Genomic DNA, 22,780 nt, shown 5'->3' on the forward strand with positions numbered 1-22,780 from the left:
AGAGGAACTGCAGACAGACAAATTGCAGAGTACAAAACAAAATAGATAACCCTTTAGAAAATAAAGTGAATGATCATGTAATTTTTTTGAACGGAAATTAAGCTTTACCAAGAAGTTAAATAGAGCAGTTTTAAGCATATATACTATCACTGAGAAAATAAAACAAAAGATGCAGAAAATATGTACTTAATACTCACAAGGCAGAACATCTTTGTATCGATTCTTGTCCATATTCTGAGGTACTTTTGCACATGTAACAGCCAATCCCGGTTTCTTTCTATAAAGTTGCTGGAAAATAGAATTTTACAAAAGGGTAAGATATGATTATGCTAAACAGATCCACATGAAGACAACAAAAAAAAATAATCAGAAGGTACTTCAATTTTTCCTAGCCAACTGCAAAATTCCTCTGAGAGTATTGCTTATATTTTTATGCAAAAATAACTTCTATTATTGCTAGTTCATCATCATCTCCAGAAAAATTTCTAGAAGGAAATAGAAAATATGAGAATCACTGATCTAAACTGGCTTTTTCCTTGTAAAGTCTTCTTTTCTTATAACACGTACCACACTATTGTGGAAGGGCTAGAAGGGGAAAAAATAAATAAATAAATGAATAAAATCAAGAAAGTAGAAGAACTGAGCAATGAAAGACAACAACAAATAAAGTTACAGACTGATATCGGTTATTACTTGGAATCAACTCTAATACAAAAATTAAAATTCTCTCTGGACTAAAACTATCACATTCAACTCTTAGTACCTGAAAAGGCAAATCTTCAGCACACCACAGTCTTTTAATATGTAATTCCCTTCTATCTTGCCAAGACCTACACCTTGCAAACTTTATCTTAAGCAAATGTGGGCAAATGTGCATATACAAAAATTAATTCTGAGGTCAAATGCACTGAATACATGTTACAAGGCAATAGAAGGTACTGGGGGAAAAACCACAAAAAAAATATTGAAGAAACGCAACCACACAATTATAGTTTCCCTGTATTAAATATACATGAAAGCAATTTACAACTGAGTTATTAACCTGGCTGTGCCAGAGTTTTATGTTCTTCTCTGAACACTTATCAAAGAGGTAATTACAGCTTTCATGTTTAAGTAAGATTTAGAATATGGTTTTGTACATAAAATTAAGTGAAACAAATAGGATGCTAAAATCTCCTACTTCATTTAAGAGGAAGAGATGAGCACACAAAACTTATTCTATTAAAAGACTTACTGAATCACAGGACTCAATATGTACCATAGCTCACTACATTTTTCAGCCTCCACAGCACAAACAAGGGAAGACGCTGTATGGGAAGAGAACTTGATAATCTACATAGCAACCAAACAGCTTCCTTCAGTTCCATTTTAACAGAGACAAGTTAAAATTTCTACTTTTTTTGTGGGAGACAAGGAAGAGCAATTTGCCATAAAGCAACAATCCTGGAGCTCCCTTGTTGCTGCCTGGCTAAAAAGCTACTTAATAGAGAGAATTCCTGAATAATGTTTAAATGGAAATAAAACAGGGATAGATATTCGGGAAAAAAAATTGGGTACATGATAGTGTATTAATTATTCTCTATTTTACTAACACGAATGGAGAACATGATAGTTACCAAAGGTGATAAGGAGACACTGCAACTGACGCTGAATTTGAAGACAACCACTAAGCTCACTACATTTATTAGATTTCAAAAGGGTTCTGCATTTCTTTGTAACATCAATAACATCCTACTAAAACTGCTGTCTGGAAATTAAAATGTCAAAGAATCAAATATTCAATGAAAATTATTGAAGAAACATTGTCAGAGTTGTTGGCTAAATTCATGTACAATTAACATACTGAAACACTAGTTCATATCTTTTGAGTTACTGTTTCAGTAGCTAATAGACTTGCTATTATAACATTCCAACACTGTTGTGGATTTTGGAAAGCTGATATAAACCACAAAGTCAAGAATTCCTAAAAGACAGGGAAGACTTAACTCTTTAGAAATTTTGGAAACAAAGGAGAACTCAAAAGGAGTGTTTTGTAATAAATAAGATCAAAACTCTTCAGCCACCAGCATCACATTTTACAGCATTTATAAAAAAAGTAACAAAAATGGGAAAATTGCCACTGCTGTTCAATATGTTTACAGACTCTGAAAGAACAATGCCAGACTTTAACAATGTGAAATTATTAAGTCATAATAACCAGAATTTCTCCGAAGTTACAAAGCCTACAAAATAAATGTTTGTATCTCCAACAATAAAAATGAACACAAACATACTGTGGGATACATTTCCATTAGAAAAGCAACAGAATTACCTTTTCTAATTTCTTGCTTCTAATTTCTATGCTAACACTGAAGAACTGTTCTAATAAACTGCAAATGTTTCAATGATCAGCTTTGTAGAGTATGCCTTGCCAACATTCTGAAGAACAAACACTGATGAATTATTCTATACAGCAATTTGTCAAGTCTCATTTTGCATACAGGGGAATCTCACCTACAGATAATCTGCCCAAGAAGTAACCATCCGTGCTTTAGATTGCCAGGAAAAAACATCAGACTGGACACTACAGACCACATATGGAAATTAACATTGCAACACTTCCATATTAACCTCTCAGAGAAGAAGAGCAGGAACAGTCAAGCTGCTGATGTTATTCCATGAAAGGCAGCAAAACATGAGAATGAGAAAAATCTAAGGATAAAAAAGATGTTTCAGAAATTTCACCTAGTAGCATAGAAGAAGTAAAACTATAAAACTATCTTCTGTCAATCTCCTACTATTTTACTCAATAAAAGAATTTTTAAAAATTTAGTGAGCTTTGGGTACTTCAGCTGGAAAAATGTTTATCAAATCTGAAGGGCAACTCATATTTCTGCTCTCTTAAGATGAGACTGAAAGGGAGAAATAAGTTTTCTAATCAATTAAGCCCTGATGTTACATGCTGGTCAGAGCTATTGGTGTATACTAATAGCATTTAAGAGTTGAGCATTACCCACCTCAAACTGATGAATTACTGTCCCACTTTCCAGCCCTTTCCTTAGCTGTTCCATAGACTCATCCAGAGTATCAGCATATTCAGAACAAAGAAGAGCTTCTGGGAGATTCTGGGAATCAACTTCATCTTCCAATCTAGGCTCCACAAACTGTTTAACTACTGAAAGATGTATTGAAAATTAAAACTTTTTACATAGAGCATTCATGTGTTTGCAATGCATGACAAAATTTACCAGCTTGTGAGAACAATAAAGTTTGCAAAGAAAATTTCAAGGAAGTGGATAATAGCAACATATTTACTTCATTTAGTTATATTACTGCACAAAGGACTAGAGTAAATTGTCCTCATAGACAATTTCCTTTAGGAAGAAGAAATTCCTTAAGGAGCTAACTAAAAATGACTGTTTCCAAGCACAAAAGGTTTTTTGCTGCTATTATCTGCTGGATAGAGTAATGACTCACAACATTACCATGGTAGAAATCAAGTAAGTTTTACATTAGAAAAAATTAGAAGATAATTAATGGAATATCTTTAAAAGTTTGGAGCCCCTCACAGCAAAGCAAACACAAATACATTTACACAATCCCTTTCCTATAGAGGAGCAACTAAATTCTATTTTCTAATTTCTTATTCAGTCACATCCCTCATTTTAACATAAATCACAAAATATTTTTGACAGTTTTCTATGGCATTTCTTGCTAAAATTTTGAAGAACATGAAAAATGTTATTGAAAAACTTCACCACAGTTTTGTCTATGAAAGTTGTTGCATTGCTGAAGGTGCCCACTTGTGGTTATTCCCTACAGTGATCAGTATGGCCATTCCCGCCAAACTATAAAAAGATGGTGAGTTCTTACTCATGTCTATACAAATGACTGGCAGGGGGCCACAGCATAAGTCTTTAGCTCAAAGCAAAGACTTATCTGCAAGTAGGAAGAGGACTAAAAAAAAAAAAGTTAAGGAAAGACTACATACTGCTTGGTATAAGACTTAAATATTGTAGTGGAGAGACCTGCAATAAATGAAGCGGGACTGCGTTCAGGGAGAATGACATGAAGAGCTCATCTATCTTATTAGATACATAAGAAATTTAAAATAAATAAGTGCTATGGAGGCATATAACATTTATGCAGCTTTCTTGCCTCCTGTTTCCTAGCAGTGCATAATCCCTCCAGATTTTTAAGTCATAATGCAGTCAGAAACTTCTTGCCAAGCCTTTCTATAATCATTTGTGTTAAGGTCTTACCATTGCTCCTAGAGAAAGTAAATAATAAAATAAATCATCATTTCACTTCACCTGAAAGTTCCTGCAATCTACATGTCTTTAAAAATGGAGCAGGACTGATTCCTTGTATTTAACAAATAAACACCTATTACCCTACACATTTCAGAAACTGTCTTGTTGCCAACAGGAATTTAGTGAGTAGTCCACACGGGTCAAACTTCAGATCACTATAAAAATATCTGTTGTAGGTTGTTTGCTTTGTAGAATCATTGTTGTGGGGAACAGCAGCTCATAGGTATTTGCAAATTCACAACTAAAGATTTGTGAAATCTTCCTCTATTTACAAAAAGAAGTTTTGAAAAGAAAAATCTGTTGTTTCGAGTTTAGAGTTAAAAACATAAGAAATTCTAACTTGATAGACTCAGTTGTATTCGAAAGAGCCCACAGTTAAAAATATTTATGCTACTAATTTCAATGCAAGAGGAACTACTTTTTATCAGAGACTTATTCCAAGTGAAACAAAACCACATTTACTCGAATAGGCGTACCTATTCAGGCAGACGAGCAAGTCTCCAAAACATTAGAAGTGAATAAAATAAGCCCAGTTACCTTTCCTCCTGACCAAAAGTGCAAGCTCTCTCGTGTGAGATTCTCTGCTGGCTTTTATAAACATGACCACCTGGTCATGCGTGTGTTCTGAGATATCTCTGCCATTAATTAATACTATCTGATCACCTTCGTTCAGTTTTGGAATGCATTTATCAGCCTGTTTCAAGACAAAAAAACCCCATATTAATGTCATTGCATCCAGCCACATAAGCAGGAAGAAATCAGAATATTAAGTTCATCATGTAAGCAAATTCTTCAGAGTTCTCTTGTAAAAGTTTCATCTTCTGTATCAGAACATCAATCAAAGGATTCAGATCTAAACCTCTTTTTGTTGCTCCAAAAACTTCTTAATGAAGATGAGGAACAGTTCAAACAGCATAGTGATAGCTAAAAGAAGAATTCATATTTATCAGATAGCCATTACCAAATTGCTCATAACAATCCAAATTTCAGACTGAAAACCTTAACAAATGAAACTTTCTCTCATAAAAAAAGTCTTCTAGGTGTACAAGATGACATTTGCAACCTTCCGTTTTTATGCAGTGACACTGGAAAGTCCAAATATGACTTTGAGGTTATTAAACTGAACATATCTTAAGTAACAGGACATTCCCCAGATACAGGCTCCTTTGCACAACTTCAACTTATTCATGTTTTGCATAGAAGACTACTACTTCCCAATTTGCTTCACTAAGAGCTTCACTAAGCTTACATCTTGCAACTTAGAGCAATTTAGACCATATGCTGAACTTTAGGACTTGCTTGGCTTTTTTTTTTTCTGCTACACTAGGTATACTTAGCTTTGTGACCAGCACAAAGGAATTAAAGCCACGGACAGGATATGATGATGGTCCCGGTCAACAGGCTCATGGTGTTCATGTTTGAGCTGGCAGGTTGGACCTCCAGAATTCATGCCAACCTCAGCCAGGCTACGATTCTGGTAACATGAATAGGAAGGATTTTATAACCTTTGAGAAGAGTGCCAACTTGTGTAACCATTTTATTATCACTGCTATTCTGATTTTTGTTCTATTTAGGAAGTACTCAGCTGTACAGAAGTGATTTAGTTAAATACATACTGCATTTTAAATCTTTTATAAATCAGATCTAGTCCAATACAATCTGTTATTCTCCATTTATAGTTGTTCCCAATGTTAACATGGGTTCCCCAACCTTTATTCCTCTAATGTTATTAGCTCTATCAAAAAGCAAACCTGAAAAAGATGTCCAAATTAGCCCTCTCCTTCTTATCCTGATTATGCCTTGCAGGAAGCATGGATAACTTGCCTGAACTAAGTGTATCATTACCAAATTAAATACAGAAAATGACAGAAATGAGGGGTGATAATGACAGAATCAATATGAAATAAAAACCAAACAACACCACAAAATAAATACTTCTTCCTACAAAAACAAAAAGTAACACCAAACATTTTCTATAGAAAGAAGTAAAGAAATGAATGAAGGATAAGGAAGATTGACAATGCTGCATGAAAAAGATATGCAAATAGAAGCAGAATGGGAATAAGAAACAGCCATGGTGTTCCTCAATACTGATTTAACTAAGTATTCACAGTTTCCCAAAAGAGACGCTGTCATTCTTTGTATGATTTATGGAGGCAAGATTGAAGAATGCAACTATGAACAATTGATTTAATCGCTGTAAAATATAATGGTTAGCAATAATTGAAAGGATAAATGATATAAAGTTCATATCAGTCATACTGGTCACATTAGGTCAGTCCAGCAGTGTCAAGTAGTCAACAAGAACACAGAGGGAATGGTGTCTGATCTCCTACATTTATCTATAATTTTATATTTCCTGCTGGTCGCTGGCTATTATTCTTTATTACAGGAGAAGATGAATATCGATGTTCAAAGAAGTTGTGTTAATCAAGTGACATGTTAATGTCTTAACTCTCTTGTTTGATACATTTTATACAGTCAGATTGATCTCAAACGGGAATTAATTCTTTCTCTGTGAGCATAATTTGTAGATTTTTCAGATACTGAACATTTTCGGACAATTAATTATGTCAGAGATTTCCTCTCCTATTGATTTGTCCAAAGTTTCATTTTATGCTAATCTCTGTTATTGTTCCAGGAAGCATACATATTATTTTTCAATCAAAAGTTCTACTAAACACAACTATGACAACTTCTGTATCGCCTTAGGGCATTAACACTATTTCTAGGAGAAAAAAAAATAAAGAAAATCAACAGTATAGGAATCTTATTTAAAAAAAATACCAAAATAATAAATGGTTGGTTTTTTTTTTTTTGCTTCTCTGTCTTCAAATCTCCCCAGAACTCCAGATTTCTGCTATAGTAGAAGGGAATTTAAAAAAAATTTTAGTATGCCAAAAATGATATACCGCCTTGCGTGTACATTTATTTCCCTTCCTCCACAGAAGGCGGATCTTTTAGGCATCACTGAAGTTCCATGGAGCTAAAATAAACCAAAAACACACTCCATACAACTACTTACACTTACAAATATCAGCTGTATGTCACTAAATAGTCAAGAGCAGGTGAAAATTAATTTACAGAAAACAATATAATCAATCTTAATACTGTTATGTGCTAAAAGTACTTACATATTTTCCTCTTGCAGTAACATGACGTGATTTCTCTTGCACTGCTCTTTGTTATGCTCCATTGCATAATGGTTTTCAATATATCCTCCTGACTCTCGATAACCTGCTCACTTAGCATACTTTTTCATCTAGGAGCTAATACGTCGCTCATATCTATGCCAATACTTGCTAACTGAGGACACTTAAATGAAGTTGGACATCCAGCCCTTTTCCAATCCAAAAAGATATAAATGGATCAGAACTTCTGTACCTCCCAGAAGATAATCTGAATCGGCCACAGGAAATCACTGCCTCTGGTCTGTTTTATTTTTACTTTGTGGCTTTAAATAATAATGATTATTTTATATTACTCTTGTATTCACATAATTATTGTAGTTCATGACTGAGTTCAGTGCACTGCGTAAGTCAAGCCATAAATTTCAAACAGGACAAAATGCAAGTTCTCAAACAATCTATTTTAGCTCGACTTACATTATGACTTTCAGATACCAGCTCTGTGAGTGCTTATTAAATTTCTAGATTCTATAATATTCAATGTCTCCAGACTTTTGAAGCATGACTATCTCCTAACAAGTTAGCACTGATATTACATTATGAAAGTTGGTAAATAAATTTAAAAGAAAGAGAGGGGAAAAAAAAAAAACAACTTTGAGATGGGATAGTGCATCCTCACAATTTTTTGTAGAAAAAAAATTACTAAGGTGTTGCATCACTATTATTAGTCCACAATTCAGTATAACAACTCAGTGACTGTATGGGTTCCAGTGAATGTCCCACCTAGTCCAGAAATATTTCCATATGTGAAAATTCATGGAAAAATAGGGCCAGCATATCCTTTGCCATGGAATTTCACAGGTCTTAGGCATGTAAAGCTACTACTTTTCATTCATTTTCAGCCTTTCACTAACTAATTTGATAGCCCCTTCTTCTTTAAATGGAATCCCCTGCTACTCATTTCACAGTGCTCCAAATCTTACATAACTCTGCTGTACTTTCCTTAACTGCTTAAATTCCTTAAATTTCCTTAAATTCCTCCTTTCTTTTTCATAGGCTGCATAGGCCCATACCACTCGCTTCTGTACTGAATCTTCAATCATCCTGTTTGTATTTTCGGTGTTGTAGTGCACTATTGGAAACAACGAAAGAAAACAAATATGCTTTCCAACTGTGTCTTGTTTGGCTAACGATTCCTGATCTTTTCATCCGTGGCTTAAAAAAAATAATAAATGACTGGTCAGATCAATTTCCAAAGAGAATGGCTCAGTTACTATTTCATATTGGTTATGCATTTCCAGCTTCCTGTGAGTAAAGACCTATGAAAACGGTAGAAGAAGTAATAAAGGAAAGATTATAATGGTAAGATATTACTTACAGGTGATCCTGGAGTTATTCTTGATACCACTAAGGGCAATTTTTGATCTATACCACCCTACAGGAATGTCAAGTAAATAACGACCATCAATACATCATGATCATAAGCATTTTAAACAAACAATCACCTACTTTTGCTTTCATATAAAATTTGTTCTGTCACTTGAGGTCAGTAAGATTGAACTCTCATGAGCAAATGTCAGGATGGTGTACTCTTTTTCCATAGACTTAACCTAGTGGCTTTGCTTGTCCACACATTTTAAGAGGCAATAAGCAGATCAAATGCAGCATTACTCAAGCCCTATCCTTCAAGCAAGCCTATTTCAACATTTGAATTCACAAGGTGGACAGTATTAAGGTATTATGGTGAGTGTGCAAGAGATCACATAGGATTGAAGTTCCAAAAAAAATTAAATAAATACTCCCTTATTCCCTTTACATTAAGCTCTATCAACACTTCACCAATAAATAGCAAGGCAAAATGAACAAACATTACCCTGATTTTGATAGTATTGCTATTTTATCTGTTCAAATGGAATTTTTTGGCGATGCAATTAGAAAATCTACACGAGGAATGAATACTTGTTTCCATTTTTGCAATTCATTTTCATCTCTCCTGTGTGATTTTTTCATGGATACGTTTGATAAGATATAAAGCAAGTTAAATAGCTTGTGCTAATACAGATATTTTTTCTAGAAATTATTATCTTAAATTATGCTTCCAAGTTCATATCTACACAGCAAACTAGGCAGCTTGCCTTGGAAACATGTCACATCCATAGTATATGCAACTAAAGAATAGAGAAGTAGCAAAGACCTGTTTTCGTAAATATGACTTTATCATTTAAGGATTAGGCTGCCACTTCTAAAAATTTTTGAGTCCTTAAGAAATTCCTGTGGGATTTACTGATTTCTCTGAAGTATTACATTAAAACAAAAAAATAATCATAATACCAGATCACGGTATCTATATAAATCATTTTAAAATAACAAAAAGATTGCTGATTTACCTTTAGATTAAATCCAAACTTCCCATCTTCATCTGGTGTGATACGCACCAAAAGCAAATCTCCTTCAATTACTTCATTCTGCAATATACAGGAAAAAGCTCAAGCCAAATTTTTCTAAGTTTTAAAACCAAGCAGCAGAAAATTATAGTATAACATACCCACATTTAGACACTCTGAACAATAATTCTCCATGTAAATACATGTTCAAAAAACGAAGAAGCTAAGGTTAAAGAATACATTCAATTGTAAAAATTACAACAAGGGCTGCTCTGAAGGTAATGCCTCCTGTTTTATGATGATGGCCCACAACTTCAGAGGAGGATGTTGTGGTATAGCAGTAGGGGTTGAACCTTCCCACCAATATTTCATTACATGTTGTTGCCATGTGACAGATGGCAGCAGAGGGGCAGTCTGACAATAGCAGCTGACATGGAATTGCAGTTGAAGCAAAGGAGTGTCACTAAATTCCCTTATGTGGCAAAAATAGAACAAACTGACATTCATCGATGGTCTCTATAACTGTTAAGCAAGTAAACAGTTGATGTGAGCACAGTGAGGCAACGGGTGGTGCAGTGGCAACAGCAGCTCGCCTCTGCTAATGCAGACTGTTATAACCATGACATGCAGGTTCTTGTCCATCACTGGCAAAAATACAGAGCTAATGGCGGTGTCCATGTTGAAAAATAGTTTACTGTAGCTGAGAATTTTCTCTACCAAATAGTGTTAACAGTGCTCTTTGTATTGATTGTAGTTTCCACAGAAATAAATAGGAGGCATTACTTTTGAAGCAACCTATGCATAATGGCAAATGCGTTCTATGGTTTGCTGTCCTTACACTCTCACTCTCATCACAGCTTTTTCAACTGATACCTATTAAAACTTTCAATGCATTGCCATAGCTAAAGGTGACTTAAAAGGAAAAAAAAGGTACAACGCACTTCAAACATTTTTGTTCGAAAGATTATGGAGTAACTACAATTTCTTTAACATTTCTCTTCTAAAAGGGTGAACTGATATCTTCTCCAGGAAATCTCCAAGCAAGGATGATTAAAACTTGGCTATGGCTAATGGGAAGCCAAGTTAGGAAGCTGTTTAGCACAGCTCTGGAAGAGGCTAGAGAAAAGGTGAGGGACAAAAAGCTAGCAAGGAGCAGCTGCTCTCTAGTCAACTCAGAATTCAAAACACAATTTTTAGCCATCCCAGATGGCATTTGTGCTCACTATCAAGACATACAGGAGCTTGAATGACTTTATCCTAGAACAAATGAGATAGTCATGCAAGGATTCCCATTCCATTAAGAACTTCCTGCAGATGCTGCTGGAAATCTGGTTGCTATGAGAAATGAATGTACATAGTAGGCTTACCTATCATATTGTATACACAGCCTTGGAGAAATCTGAGTAAGACAAGAAGCTTTATTCCTGTTACTGCTCACCCCAGTATAAAATCACAGTTTTTGTCAGTTCTTAATCTACAGTTCAAAGCTACATATGTTAACAGTTTTGACTTGAAAAGAATGCAACTGAACATACCTTATCGCAGTAGTACTGACTGGAATCATCTGTTGAGCTACTTTTCGTAACATTGTCATATGTTTCTAGGAAGTGTTTATCCACCCCTTCCAGTGGGTAAGAGTCAGAAATGTTACCAACTCCATTGGGAGACTGAGTCAATGCTTTAGGTGAGGTATGGGTCAGAGAATTCCGAGTTGGACTATTTCCCAATACGTTCCTTCATTTAAAAAAAAAAAAATATATATATATATATATATATATATGTGTGTGTGTGTATTAGAGAAGTATTGTTATCTAGATTTTTACATTAAACTGAGTAAAATGTGCAAATGTATCACTCAGATAAAAGAGCAAGTTTTTTTATACTTGAGGTTAAACAGCACTTCTTGACATGCAAAGTAATGGGACTGGAGAATGATCTATACATATCATTTGTTCAGTGGAGGCCTAGAAGAATGGGCAGAATAAAACTAGAGCAAGAGAGACATTTTTAGCAAAATACTTGAAGGTCAACAGTGAAAGGCACTGCTGAAGTGGTACATGAAATCACTGCAACAAAAGAGGAAAGGAGAACAAACCCTAGGGGAAAATACTTCAGCTACCAATTCTATTCACCTGTATTACCCCACTGTAGAGAGATCTTTCACTTGCATCGTAGATCATCATGATCAGGGCCAGTACCCTTTGCAAGCACGCTCTGTAGTGCTGCAGATAACCAGCATTACAGTGAATCGTATTTGATCCTTGCATGTATGCATACTGTTAGTTTTCTATTGTTGTTGTTTGTTTGTTTGTTTGGTGGTGTTTTTTTGTTTTTTTTTTTTTTTTACAATTCATTATCTAGTTCACCAGTCCTAAAAGCAATATCTTACTTCTACTACTACCATCCTGTGAGAGTTAATCCCAGCATGAAGAAATAAAACTATATTATAAGGGAATGTAACATAGGCTTTTTACATGCAGAATTTGCAGTGCAACAACTATCAATAAATACAGACATTTACTTCTTGGTTTGCAGAAATCTGACTGCAACTAACAAACATGATGCCAGAGGTCAGCAGGCTAACTTATTTTTGCCTTAATGTTACTGATGTTCAGTTTTATTACATGTACTTAGCAGTATGAATGAAATGTTTTTGACAATGTTTTTACAACATTTTCAATTACCATGGAAAATATTCTTCAAAGATATTATTCATTTGGCTCTTTCAATAATTTTAAAATATTTTAGTGAACTGTAATCATGCTTAAAAAAAAAAAAAAAGAATTACTGGTTTTATTTGGTAGCTTCAAAGAGGCTTTCATGATTCCTGTGAGGTCAGTGTTTAGCAAGCAGGAACCACTTATATATAAACACATCATAACATATTTTTCAGAATATAGTTAATTTAAAAACAAAATTTCACTTGCAACTTAGGAGTTTAGTTCTTAATGAGTTTCCACCACGGAAAAAATTAACGCTGGGATAATGTGACAAATTGCTTTAGTTATTGCCTTCTGGCAGTAAAATCACCAGTGGATTTTGGCATCATTAAATTTTTACACAAGAAATGGAACAGTTTAAGAAAATCATTGTTTTGCTTTGTTAATAGTGCTTAGACACTTATTGGGATTTAAGTCTTCTCACATCCTCATGCAAAAACTGAATTTTTGAGAAAAGATTTACCATCTTCATTGATTTCAACAATTATTTCTGCCTTCAATCACACAAGACCAGTACTTAGAAAAATCAACTCAAGTTATGTATTTGATTGATAACTTAAGATAAAGATTCCATAGTAGAAATTATAAAGATGACTCACTTTGGTGATTCTTGTTCAGACGGCCTGTTAAAAATAAAAAGATAAAACTCAGTAAGCGAACAGAGGTTAAATCTTAAAGAAAACAGGAACTCCATTTAGGAAAAAGAAGTGTAAAAGCCAAAAGATGTGCTGACAGTAAATTAAAAAAACGTATTCCCGTGCAGAGAGTCTAAATCAGGCAATGAGGGAATTTGTGAAACAACAAAAAATCACCGGGCAGCTCTAATAATTCACTTCCACTTTTAGCACACACCCAACTACCAATAACACACATCTGCTACTGTAGCCTAAACTGTGCTAGAGTTTACAGTGTACAATTATTTAACACGATACACTACGTCGTTTGAAAAAGTTTTAGATGTGGGTCATGATGACCAAAGATGTCACTGTATTTCTTTACACATATTGTAAATCATTTCTTTACGCTGTATTTCTTTACATGTAGGTAATGAGAAATTAGCATAGGCTCCTTTAAAGAGGTTAGTTACATGCAAAAATAGAAAAGGTGCTGACAGAATTTTAACATAAAATGTAACTAAAGCAGTGACTACACAGACCAGGACAATCTAACACAGAAAAGAAGGGTGGTTAATCAGAGTTTTCACAGAGCAGCTTGGCTGATTGTAACAGCATAATCAAAAGAATATCCACACACATGGCATCTAAGTGAATAAACTCTCCTCTCTGCTCATTATCATCTAGGAATGAAGGAATCTGTAATTGTAAAACTTACTGTCCTAGAATAAACGATAGCTTAAATTGGGAGGGAAAGAAATGAAGAAGAAGTGTTAGACTGGCTACATAGCCCAGTACTCTGTTCTCAGAAGTGGCAAACTAACATTCAAGGCAAGGCCAGGCTGGATGTGGCTCTGGGCAGCCTGGTCTGGTGGTTGGCAACCCTGCACATAGCAGGGGAATTGAAACAAGATGATCATTGTGGACCTCTTCAACCCAAGCCATTCTGTGATTCTATGAAATCAGACATTTAGTGATGCTTTGTGAGAAGACACAGTACCAGCAGCTGGCAGTTTTGGGATTTCTGTTGAGGTTTATTCAACCATACTTAAATGAAAAACTGACAGCATTGGAAAAGATCCTTTGGCACCATGCACACATACACATGCTGCCTGAGCAGCCAATCTAAGCAGTGCAGACAACTGTTGAGCTCATACTGGAGTTACTCAGTGAGAGAAAATTAAAGTTTTTTCTGTCTAGTCAATGATTTCACTAAGCTTGTTAAAAATAATTTCTACCTTGAAAGCTCCACACCTACATAGGATTTGACTGCTGTTGTCCAGACTTTGTGAAGTGGGAACACAGGCAGTGCAATGACACAAGCTTTTATTTATTTTAGTTTAAGCTAATTGATTTCCATCTGATGGAAACAACAGTGAAGCCACACATTTTTGTGTATGCCACAAGAGAAGGGATACAGCTCTATTATTAACATCTGTGCAGAATTCAAGTTATCATACGTTAACCCTCTTAAAAGCTTCCACCGAGAACTACACACCATAAAATTGTAATGCAATTAGACATGATGTCTCTATTTTAACATAATCTCCTTCCTCCCCACCTCAAGAGAGTGAGGCCATTTGAGATAGAAAAAAATATTTCCATTTTCATTCATATACTATGTATAAACAAATAGCAAATTCTCAATCACCTCAATAATATATCCAGATACTGAAATGTGGGATATAAATTCCTAGTAATATTTGCTGAAGGTTCATCTGTTGAATTACTGCACTTTAATTCAGATGTATCAGTCTGAAGGAGTTACTGAATCATTCTGTAACCTTTTCGAGTATAAAAAGGTTACCTAGAAAATGACCAAATTCAACCCCTACAGAATTCATCAGTGACAAGGGAGCTGTGTCTTCATAAAGTCCTCAGCAGCACAGCATGCTATAGCTGAAGAATTTTAATCTTCACAAGTCAATGAAATATTACTTCTGACATATAATTATTCACCAATGTGATGAAGTACTTTGAACAGGAACAACAGGATCATATTTTCTGGCCAAACTGTACTCTACATTTTAGTAAGATATCTTTCACAACTCGTTTCACAACAAACAACAAGCACCATATTTTAAGTCAATAAATGAGAACACTCACCAGACCAACCAATCGACTTTTTCATCAAGAAAAAGAGACATTCCTTGCAAGGAGAATAAACTTTCCATTGGCTCAGCATGCAAACACTTCACAACTGCAAGTAATTTCCCTTCCTTACTCCACTGTGTATCTAAAAAGATGCCATTTTAATCTTCCACTCACTACAGATTGCTGTGTCAGTGATAATCTTTACAATGAAACTCTCTACTGTGAAAATCTACCTCTCTTCTGTCAAGTTTCAAGTAAAGACCACTCCTCCTCAGACGCGTGCCTTACCAGGGAATTTGCTATTCTGAGAACTGATGATGATAAGGTAAAGTAAAATCCCAAGAGAAAAGGGACAACTGAAACAATAGAACTGTAGCAAAACTCCCTCTCTAAAAACAACAGAAGGAAACATCTGTAGGTTTTGCCCTTGTAGTGTTCTTCAAGTTATTGAAGCTTCTTTTCTCTAACACCTGCAGGGGTGGGGAGACTGAATGTGGCAGTATTTCCATTACCAGATCTTTTCTGAGAACTACCCATTTAAACTGGGATTATTATTCATAAACAAATTAAACAGAAGATATTTAAAGCATCATCTTTTTTGCTGCCTTTTAAACAAATTCATATACAGCATGAGTTGCACAGTTAAGATTCAGAAATTCTGTGAACAAGTGAGCAGAAAAACCATTTAAGGCAGCTACATAGATTCTTTCTGCTTTCTACTTGAGCACTATTACAGAAAAACTTGTGGCTTTCACAGTACGCTCAAGTTTTGCAGTGAGTTTCTGTAAGTTCCAAACATCCATATTGATAAGCTGCTGCCATTAGCCATGAAAGGTTTTCTTCAGTTCCTCTACAGTTCCTTTACTGACCATACTTCATATAGCTTCATGTATTCTGATAATTTTCAAAAGCTCAATTTGCTGCAAAATTTGCCTTATCACAGATTTGCATTTTGGCTTTAGAGGTGACTTTTTTTTTTGACTGACAAACTAAAAGTGTAGTATATTTTAATAAAGTATATATTTTAAAAAGAGATTTGTGCATAAGTAAGATAAACACATGTTCTCTTTCTTTGCATATTTGAGTAGAAGAGCACCGTAAAATCCATAGTAGTCCATTAGTAACAGCGTTATAGCCTAATTTGAAAATCATGGGGTGTTCAACCCAAAATCACTTATTGGTGGTTCTGAAAGGTGTGTATAAAAACTTGAGGTCGCGATTTCTAAAGTTGCAGCATTCCTACATTTCTTTACAATATGTTCAGTCTTTATTTCACAGTCACTTAGGCTCACATGTGTTTTATCTCATCTGGTTGACAAGTGGTTTTTGCAAGATTCCATCAGCAAAGGTGCAGAAATGGAACAGAGGGAGGATAGAGAAGTGATATTTATATTAACGAGCAAATTAGGAAACATATGGTAGAACATGACATACGGTATAATCCCAAGTGAAGGTCCAGGAAGAATATTTTAATTCTAGGTTTGTCTGAATATGAACTAAATAAAAAATAAAAATAGAAGACAGAGAAAGACTATAGAAAAGTCTCAAAAAAAACCCCACTAAAACCTCCAAAAGACCAACAAACCAACAACATTCAAGTCCAACACAGCTGATGAGGAGGATGCAAATGGTAAGAAATGGAATGACAAGGTTAATTAAAGAGAAATTGAAATGTCCTGAGATCTACTGCCTAATATTGGAAAAGCACCTTCCTTGAGATAGACTGAAGTACACCAACAAAGACAACAGACTTAAGAAATGCAGGAGATTTTGTAAGAACAAGGAATTAAGCATGCATGTGTGTGACTAAGGACCGAAGTAATAAGCATTATAAATTGAGTTCTCTAACAGTATTTTCAATTTTATGTCAAGATAGTAGTTAATGAATTTATCTGATATATCTAAAGAGTACTTCCATCAAGAGAAATGTTGTATACAAAAATCTTTGTTAGAATAAAAAAAATGTATTTCTATAGTAAGTTTACCAACTCTCACCATGGAGCTACAGTTTATTGTCTATCAACACAGTAAGCTGAAAGAATTGAACAAATGCAGCCTAAGCTCAGGAAATCTATTTTCAATGCAATGCCTTCGTCAGATGATACATCACACTTACATTAGGAACGTATATGCACTTCCAGAAATTCATAGCATAATGACAGTGAATTTCCTTTTGTATACTAGTTCACCCATTTATTTCCTTCCCCTCTAACTCTGGGACTGCACACATTATGCCATCTATATCACCAGCAAAGGATAGTTTTAGAATGTAAATTAAAGATGTGTATAGCTTTGGCAAACATGTTTAACAAAGGAAAAAGTTTATGCAGGAACACACTGCATTTATAACAAAATTATAGAATTGAAGTAATTTAAGTTGGAAAGAAGCATGGGAGGATGTTCAAAGACGGGCCAACTTTAAAGTTATATAAGGACAATCAGGTCCTTTTTACAGATGAGTTTTTAATTTCTGCAGGGATAGGAAAAATCTCAACTTTTCTGTCAATCTCTTTGAGGGCTTAATCAAGCTCAGAATGAATTTCATCTTCCTTGTGACTTCTCAGCATTTCCCTTGCTGTAACTTGGGTTCATCACTTGGGTTCATGTTTTTGTTGCACACCTCCAAGAGACTGATTCCATATATTTGATAACCTTCTTTTGGCAGCCTATGGCAAAAACATGACTGACTCCCCCTGCTCCAGCCTTCTGATTCCTCTCATACATCACATGCTATCATCTGTGAATAATTAGCCAGATTTATCTTGCTGATTAATCAACACTAAGTCTTTAAATATAAGTACAAGATTTAGACAGACTCATCTGTCAATTTTTCTTACTGACTGATACTATAACTCATCTCTTAGAGACATATTTTACAACAATCTTTCTGAAACACAGATTAAATAGAATCTTGCAGCTAATCTTTTCTTTTAGGACGCAGTCTACTCTAAAGAACTCATACACTTGGTCCTATGCAGTCTGCTGTTCCAAACCAAACGGGCCAAAATCCTAGTTTAATTCATTATACAGTAAACAAGATAAACTAAACAGTTTAACTCACAAGGCTCTCTACAAAGCTTTACAGGAATACTTTTCGAAGTCAATAACTCAGTGTTCTTTTCCCTTAAGCTAGCACCTCATATATGTGGCTGAATTTATATATTCTTATTAACAAGCACTCAGAGAGATATATCCAAAAACATGACAAAATCTTTTAGAAGAGCATGCCACTATATTTACAATCCAAACAATTTCACCTATAGTAAGGGTATAGGTGCATTAAAAAAAGCCTAAGCTATTCAAGATGAATTTACAATGTCAAAGATACTCTGTTCCTCACCAAGAGGAGATACTGGTCCCACACAAGCAATATGAATAAGCAGGTAATATTATCTTCAGCTATAAGAAAACTCATTTGTTTCAGTAAGCTTTTACTTCCAGAGCCTTGCCATCTCTGAAAGAAACGCTAGCTTGCTTTAGCTTTAATACTGCAACATTCAAATAAAAGGGAAGTGTGGTTGTTTGCAACAGCAAGGACTGCCCACAAAACTGGATTAAAATCTTAAATATGCTATGAGGGAATTAGTGGAAGATACTCTTCTTATTTCATAGCCACTGCCTGAAAAACATGCATTTTTCCACAGCTGGATCCTCTGAGGTTAAGAACATTAAATAAAACAAGTGCCTTTCACAGTTGTATTCCCCTCTCTCCCCTTCCCCTCTTTTTCATTCATACTTTCATTTTTCATTTCACAGTGAAGTGTGAACACTGCTGTCACAACTAAGGTATCAAAAATTTCAATAAAATGCTGTTACAGGCAGGGGGGAGAGAAGAGAGAGAAAGAAAAGTTTTATGTGAAAAAAATGAAATGTAAAGCTCCTTAAAATACTATTACTCAGTTACATTTCTTTATGGTTTTTATTGGAACTCTCAAATATTGGGATTTTAAAAGTTCAACAAGTGTTAAAAATATGAATTATTGAAACATTTCAATCTACACAACAGGAGCAAACACATTTTAGTCATTTTAATTTTCTTAATAGATGGTAAAGGGTTTTCAAACCACCTGTGAAGGATCTTACACATGAACTACTGGGAGTGCTACGCACTCAGCTGATATTCCTTACATCAGCTACTTTTTTAATAGATGTCAATTCTGAGAAACAAATCTTGCTCTGGGGATGGACAACGCTATGTCAAGACAAATACCAGTATCTGCTACAACATCAAGCATGTTAGATGATATGATTCTAAAATTTAATCAGCTTATCACTCTAGTTAAATACAACTTACATTTGAAAGCTACTAATTTTCTAATCTGGTCTTAAACAGTGTCACATACTTTAATAGGGCTACTTAACTTCTACTGTAACTTTTGCCCTCAAATCATAGAATCGTTATGGTTTGATAAGAACATTATGATCCATCTAGCCCAACTGTGAACCCATCCCCACCATGCCCACTAACCATGCCCCTCAGTGTTACATCCACACATTTCTTGAACATCTTCAGGGGACAGTGACTCCACCACCTCCCTGGGCAACCCGTGCCACTGCCTCACCGCTCCTTCTGAGAAGAAATTGTTCCTAATATCAAATCTGAACCTCTCCTCGTACAACTTGAGGCCATTACCTCTCATCTGAACACTGCTACCTGATCAAAGAGGCACTGCAGCGTACATACTGAGTTCATGTCGTGGAAATACAAATCAGTAACAATTTGTTCTTCTATACCAAATTTGGTGCACGTGTGTGTATATTTCAAAATTCGGAAGCTGCAAATGTACTCTTATGAAGAAAGACTTCAACAATGATCACCTTCAGGTATAACAGTAGGTTAAAAAAAGTAAAAAATTTTAACTGAAAATAATTCTCTGCACAACTCCATCAGACTTCCTTTAGAACAAGCTATGATTTAAATATAATATATTGAAACATTTTTCTCAAAGGTAAGCTTCTCCAATTCACAACTCTGCCTATCAGGATAGTAGATGGTCAGGATGATCTGATGCCAGGCAGCCTGTTGGTATAAACAAACAGCTTTGAAAAAGCCACACAATAAAGCAGCTTTTTAGCAGACATGACTTTAGAAATAATAATTTCCTATATCAAAGGCAAGTCACAACCCTTCATATTCACATGTAAGGAATTCTGAAGATAGGAAATGTAATCTAGAAAAGCAAAAATAAATTTTACATGCAGCTTAAAATGAGACGTTTATTAAGTCAATTTCAGCAGTGCTTCAATGAAGAAAATTAAGATATCTCAACAAAAGCAAAATACCTTCAGGGCAAGACGAGAAAGCCAACTGTAAGTGAAAAACAGCTACCAAGAGTCCCTAATAAATACTATGTTTTATCTTACCACTATTCTTGAAACAAAACAGTAGTAGCAATGTGTGTATATATGGAGGGATGGGTTAAATATATCATGAAATAAGGGAACACAGTCAGAAGATAGACTCAGCAGATCTGGTGCTGCTGAGGCATAGAAATAATAAAAGTCGTTTAACACTCAAAGCAACGTATTAGAGGCAAGACTTCAGTGCAGACTCCAGCTGTGTCCTAGGATTAATTTTTCAAAGGCAGTATTAGTCAGTTAAGACAAACAGCAGCACAGCAAGCAAGAGGAGAAAGAACAGGGAAGGTTTCTTCACAAAGGTTGAATTACCCTGGACTAAACAGAAGTCTTGAAGCCCTCTTCAGCACCGTCTTCAATGACAGGCTTTGCATGTAGCTGTGGTTTGAGATAGCTTGGCTTAGATAAGCAAACCTATTCACTCTATGTGAATAAAGCTCTATTTAATATACATTAATTTGAGTTTACAGCATTTCCTTTTTGTCCATTATACATATGCAATAGCTCTAATCTTTTCTGCAGATTCTAATCTGAGAGAGAAAAACTGCTTCTTTTGACAATATCTGAGCCTCAAATTTACTTCAATGCGATAGAACCGTAAATCACAAGGGTAGCAGTCTAGTTACACCAATATGAAACAAAATAGGAGTCTGCCCTGGTTTTCAGAAGTTACTTATGAGCATTGTTTGTTCTAATTTTTACTTTTATTTATTTTTTTCAGTCACAGTCTGTAGATTATAGCTCAAATTTTACTTAGGAGGTAGAATACTCACTCAAAGAACATTTTAAAAACAATCACTGTATTCTTCAGAGAAAGAATATGATAAATAACAGGATATTCTTTGCCCTCATCTCCAGCATGGTTATTTGATTATATAACGGGAAACAGTTCTAGGTGGTGACATGTTGATACAGCACAATGTATTGAGAAATGTGAAAGAAATAACTAAAGATAATATTAATAATTTATACATTTTAGGTCTCTGAACTGTTCCCCATAATTTTTCTAAATTGTGTACTTGTTTCTATAAACAATAGAGAACGTGACAGATTCCCTTAAATTATTAAACGTATTCAAGAAGAAAATTGATCAGGAAAATACTTTTCCTTCGTACTATCAGGAGGAGAAAAGACTTATTGGGAGACTGGAGCACTGTTATCTTCTATAAATCCAATATCCCCCAAGATTCCAGACATGATTTAATAGATTAAGTACACAACAAATCTCATCAGACAAGTTCTACCAATACATTTGTCCCAGTAAGGAAATAGATGAGTTTGAAGGCAACTCTGTCTTGGGATAGATGTTTCCCTGATAAAAAAAATCCTAAGAAATTATCCAGAGTCTGAACTGAAACAAGCAGAAACTATCTCCCATTTCCCAAGTCCCCAAAATGCCCACAGTAGCTACAGATTAAGATTAAGGAGCCATACGATTTTAACAAAGATTCAAGGTCCAGCTCAGGTAACAATAAAGGGTTTTAATATCAGCATCTTGCAGTTGCTTGCTAGTAACTTCCACAGTTCTTTCAGATTTTTCTACCCATCAAAGACATTCATCATTTACACTTTTGCTTGAGACTGCAGACTAAGCAGCAAAAAAAAAAAAAAAAGTCCTCTAAAGTCAGTATAAAAGCAGGGCTATGAGAATCTAATTTTGGCCCTCATCTACAAGAACAGATTTGCAATTTCAGTGTTTTTCCAAAGCAAGTCTTGACTATGTCAGTTCAAGTCTACTAAAGATCAGTCTGACAAAAATAGGCGTTAGCTTTAAAAGTTTTATCAGCACACTGCAAGCTTTTTAAGTTAATAACTATCCTGAAGCATGGCAGAAGAGTAGGACAAATGTTTGTCCATACATAATACCAAAGACAGGCAAATTAAATGCTTTTCTTACAGAGCAGATATGGAATCTGGTCTACCAGCTATTTCATTGAAGCATTCAGAGAAAAATATTTGTCTACACATAAAATTAATTTTACCTTACATCTTTCAACAAAAGAAGCAAGGCAAATAATGACAAGTGTAAGAATATAAATAATAAGTGGAATGTGGACTAATACAAACTGTTGAAAACCTCAGTGTAGATTTAAACATTCTTTTATTTGTGTGGTACTGTAATGTTTTACCTCAGTTGTTGAAGTACTAACGACCATTTTACTACACAAACATCTAACAGTTAATGTAATA

The 22,780-nt window shown here is 34.9% G+C and overlaps 1 protein-coding gene across 4 annotated transcripts in view; it reads right to left on the bottom strand.

The window, feature by feature from the left end:
- The window catches only part of PTPN3 (protein tyrosine phosphatase non-receptor type 3), a 156,098-nt gene that overhangs the window by 19,752 nt on the left and 113,566 nt on the right, over positions 1-22,780 (bottom strand). For all 4 annotated transcript variants that reach the window (XM_010708587.3, XM_010708588.3, XM_010708589.3 and 1 more), the window contains 7 exons: positions 13,124-13,147; positions 11,340-11,538; positions 9,808-9,885; positions 8,799-8,855; positions 4,830-4,986; positions 2,997-3,154; positions 198-288 (listed from right to left, as the gene is read on the bottom strand). In XM_010708587.3, coding sequence (XP_010706889.2) covers positions 198-288; positions 2,997-3,154; positions 4,830-4,986; positions 8,799-8,855; positions 9,808-9,885; positions 11,340-11,538; positions 13,124-13,147 — 764 coding nt within the window. The remainder of the gene's footprint in view (positions 1-197; positions 289-2,996; positions 3,155-4,829; positions 4,987-8,798; positions 8,856-9,807; positions 9,886-11,339; positions 11,539-13,123; positions 13,148-22,780) is intronic.

Source organism: Meleagris gallopavo, chromosome 3, assembly GCF_000146605.3.
Source record: "Meleagris gallopavo isolate NT-WF06-2002-E0010 breed Aviagen turkey brand Nicholas breeding stock chromosome 3, Turkey_5.1, whole genome shotgun sequence".
In the NCBI taxonomy this organism is placed as follows: domain Eukaryota; kingdom Metazoa; phylum Chordata; class Aves; order Galliformes; family Phasianidae; genus Meleagris; species Meleagris gallopavo.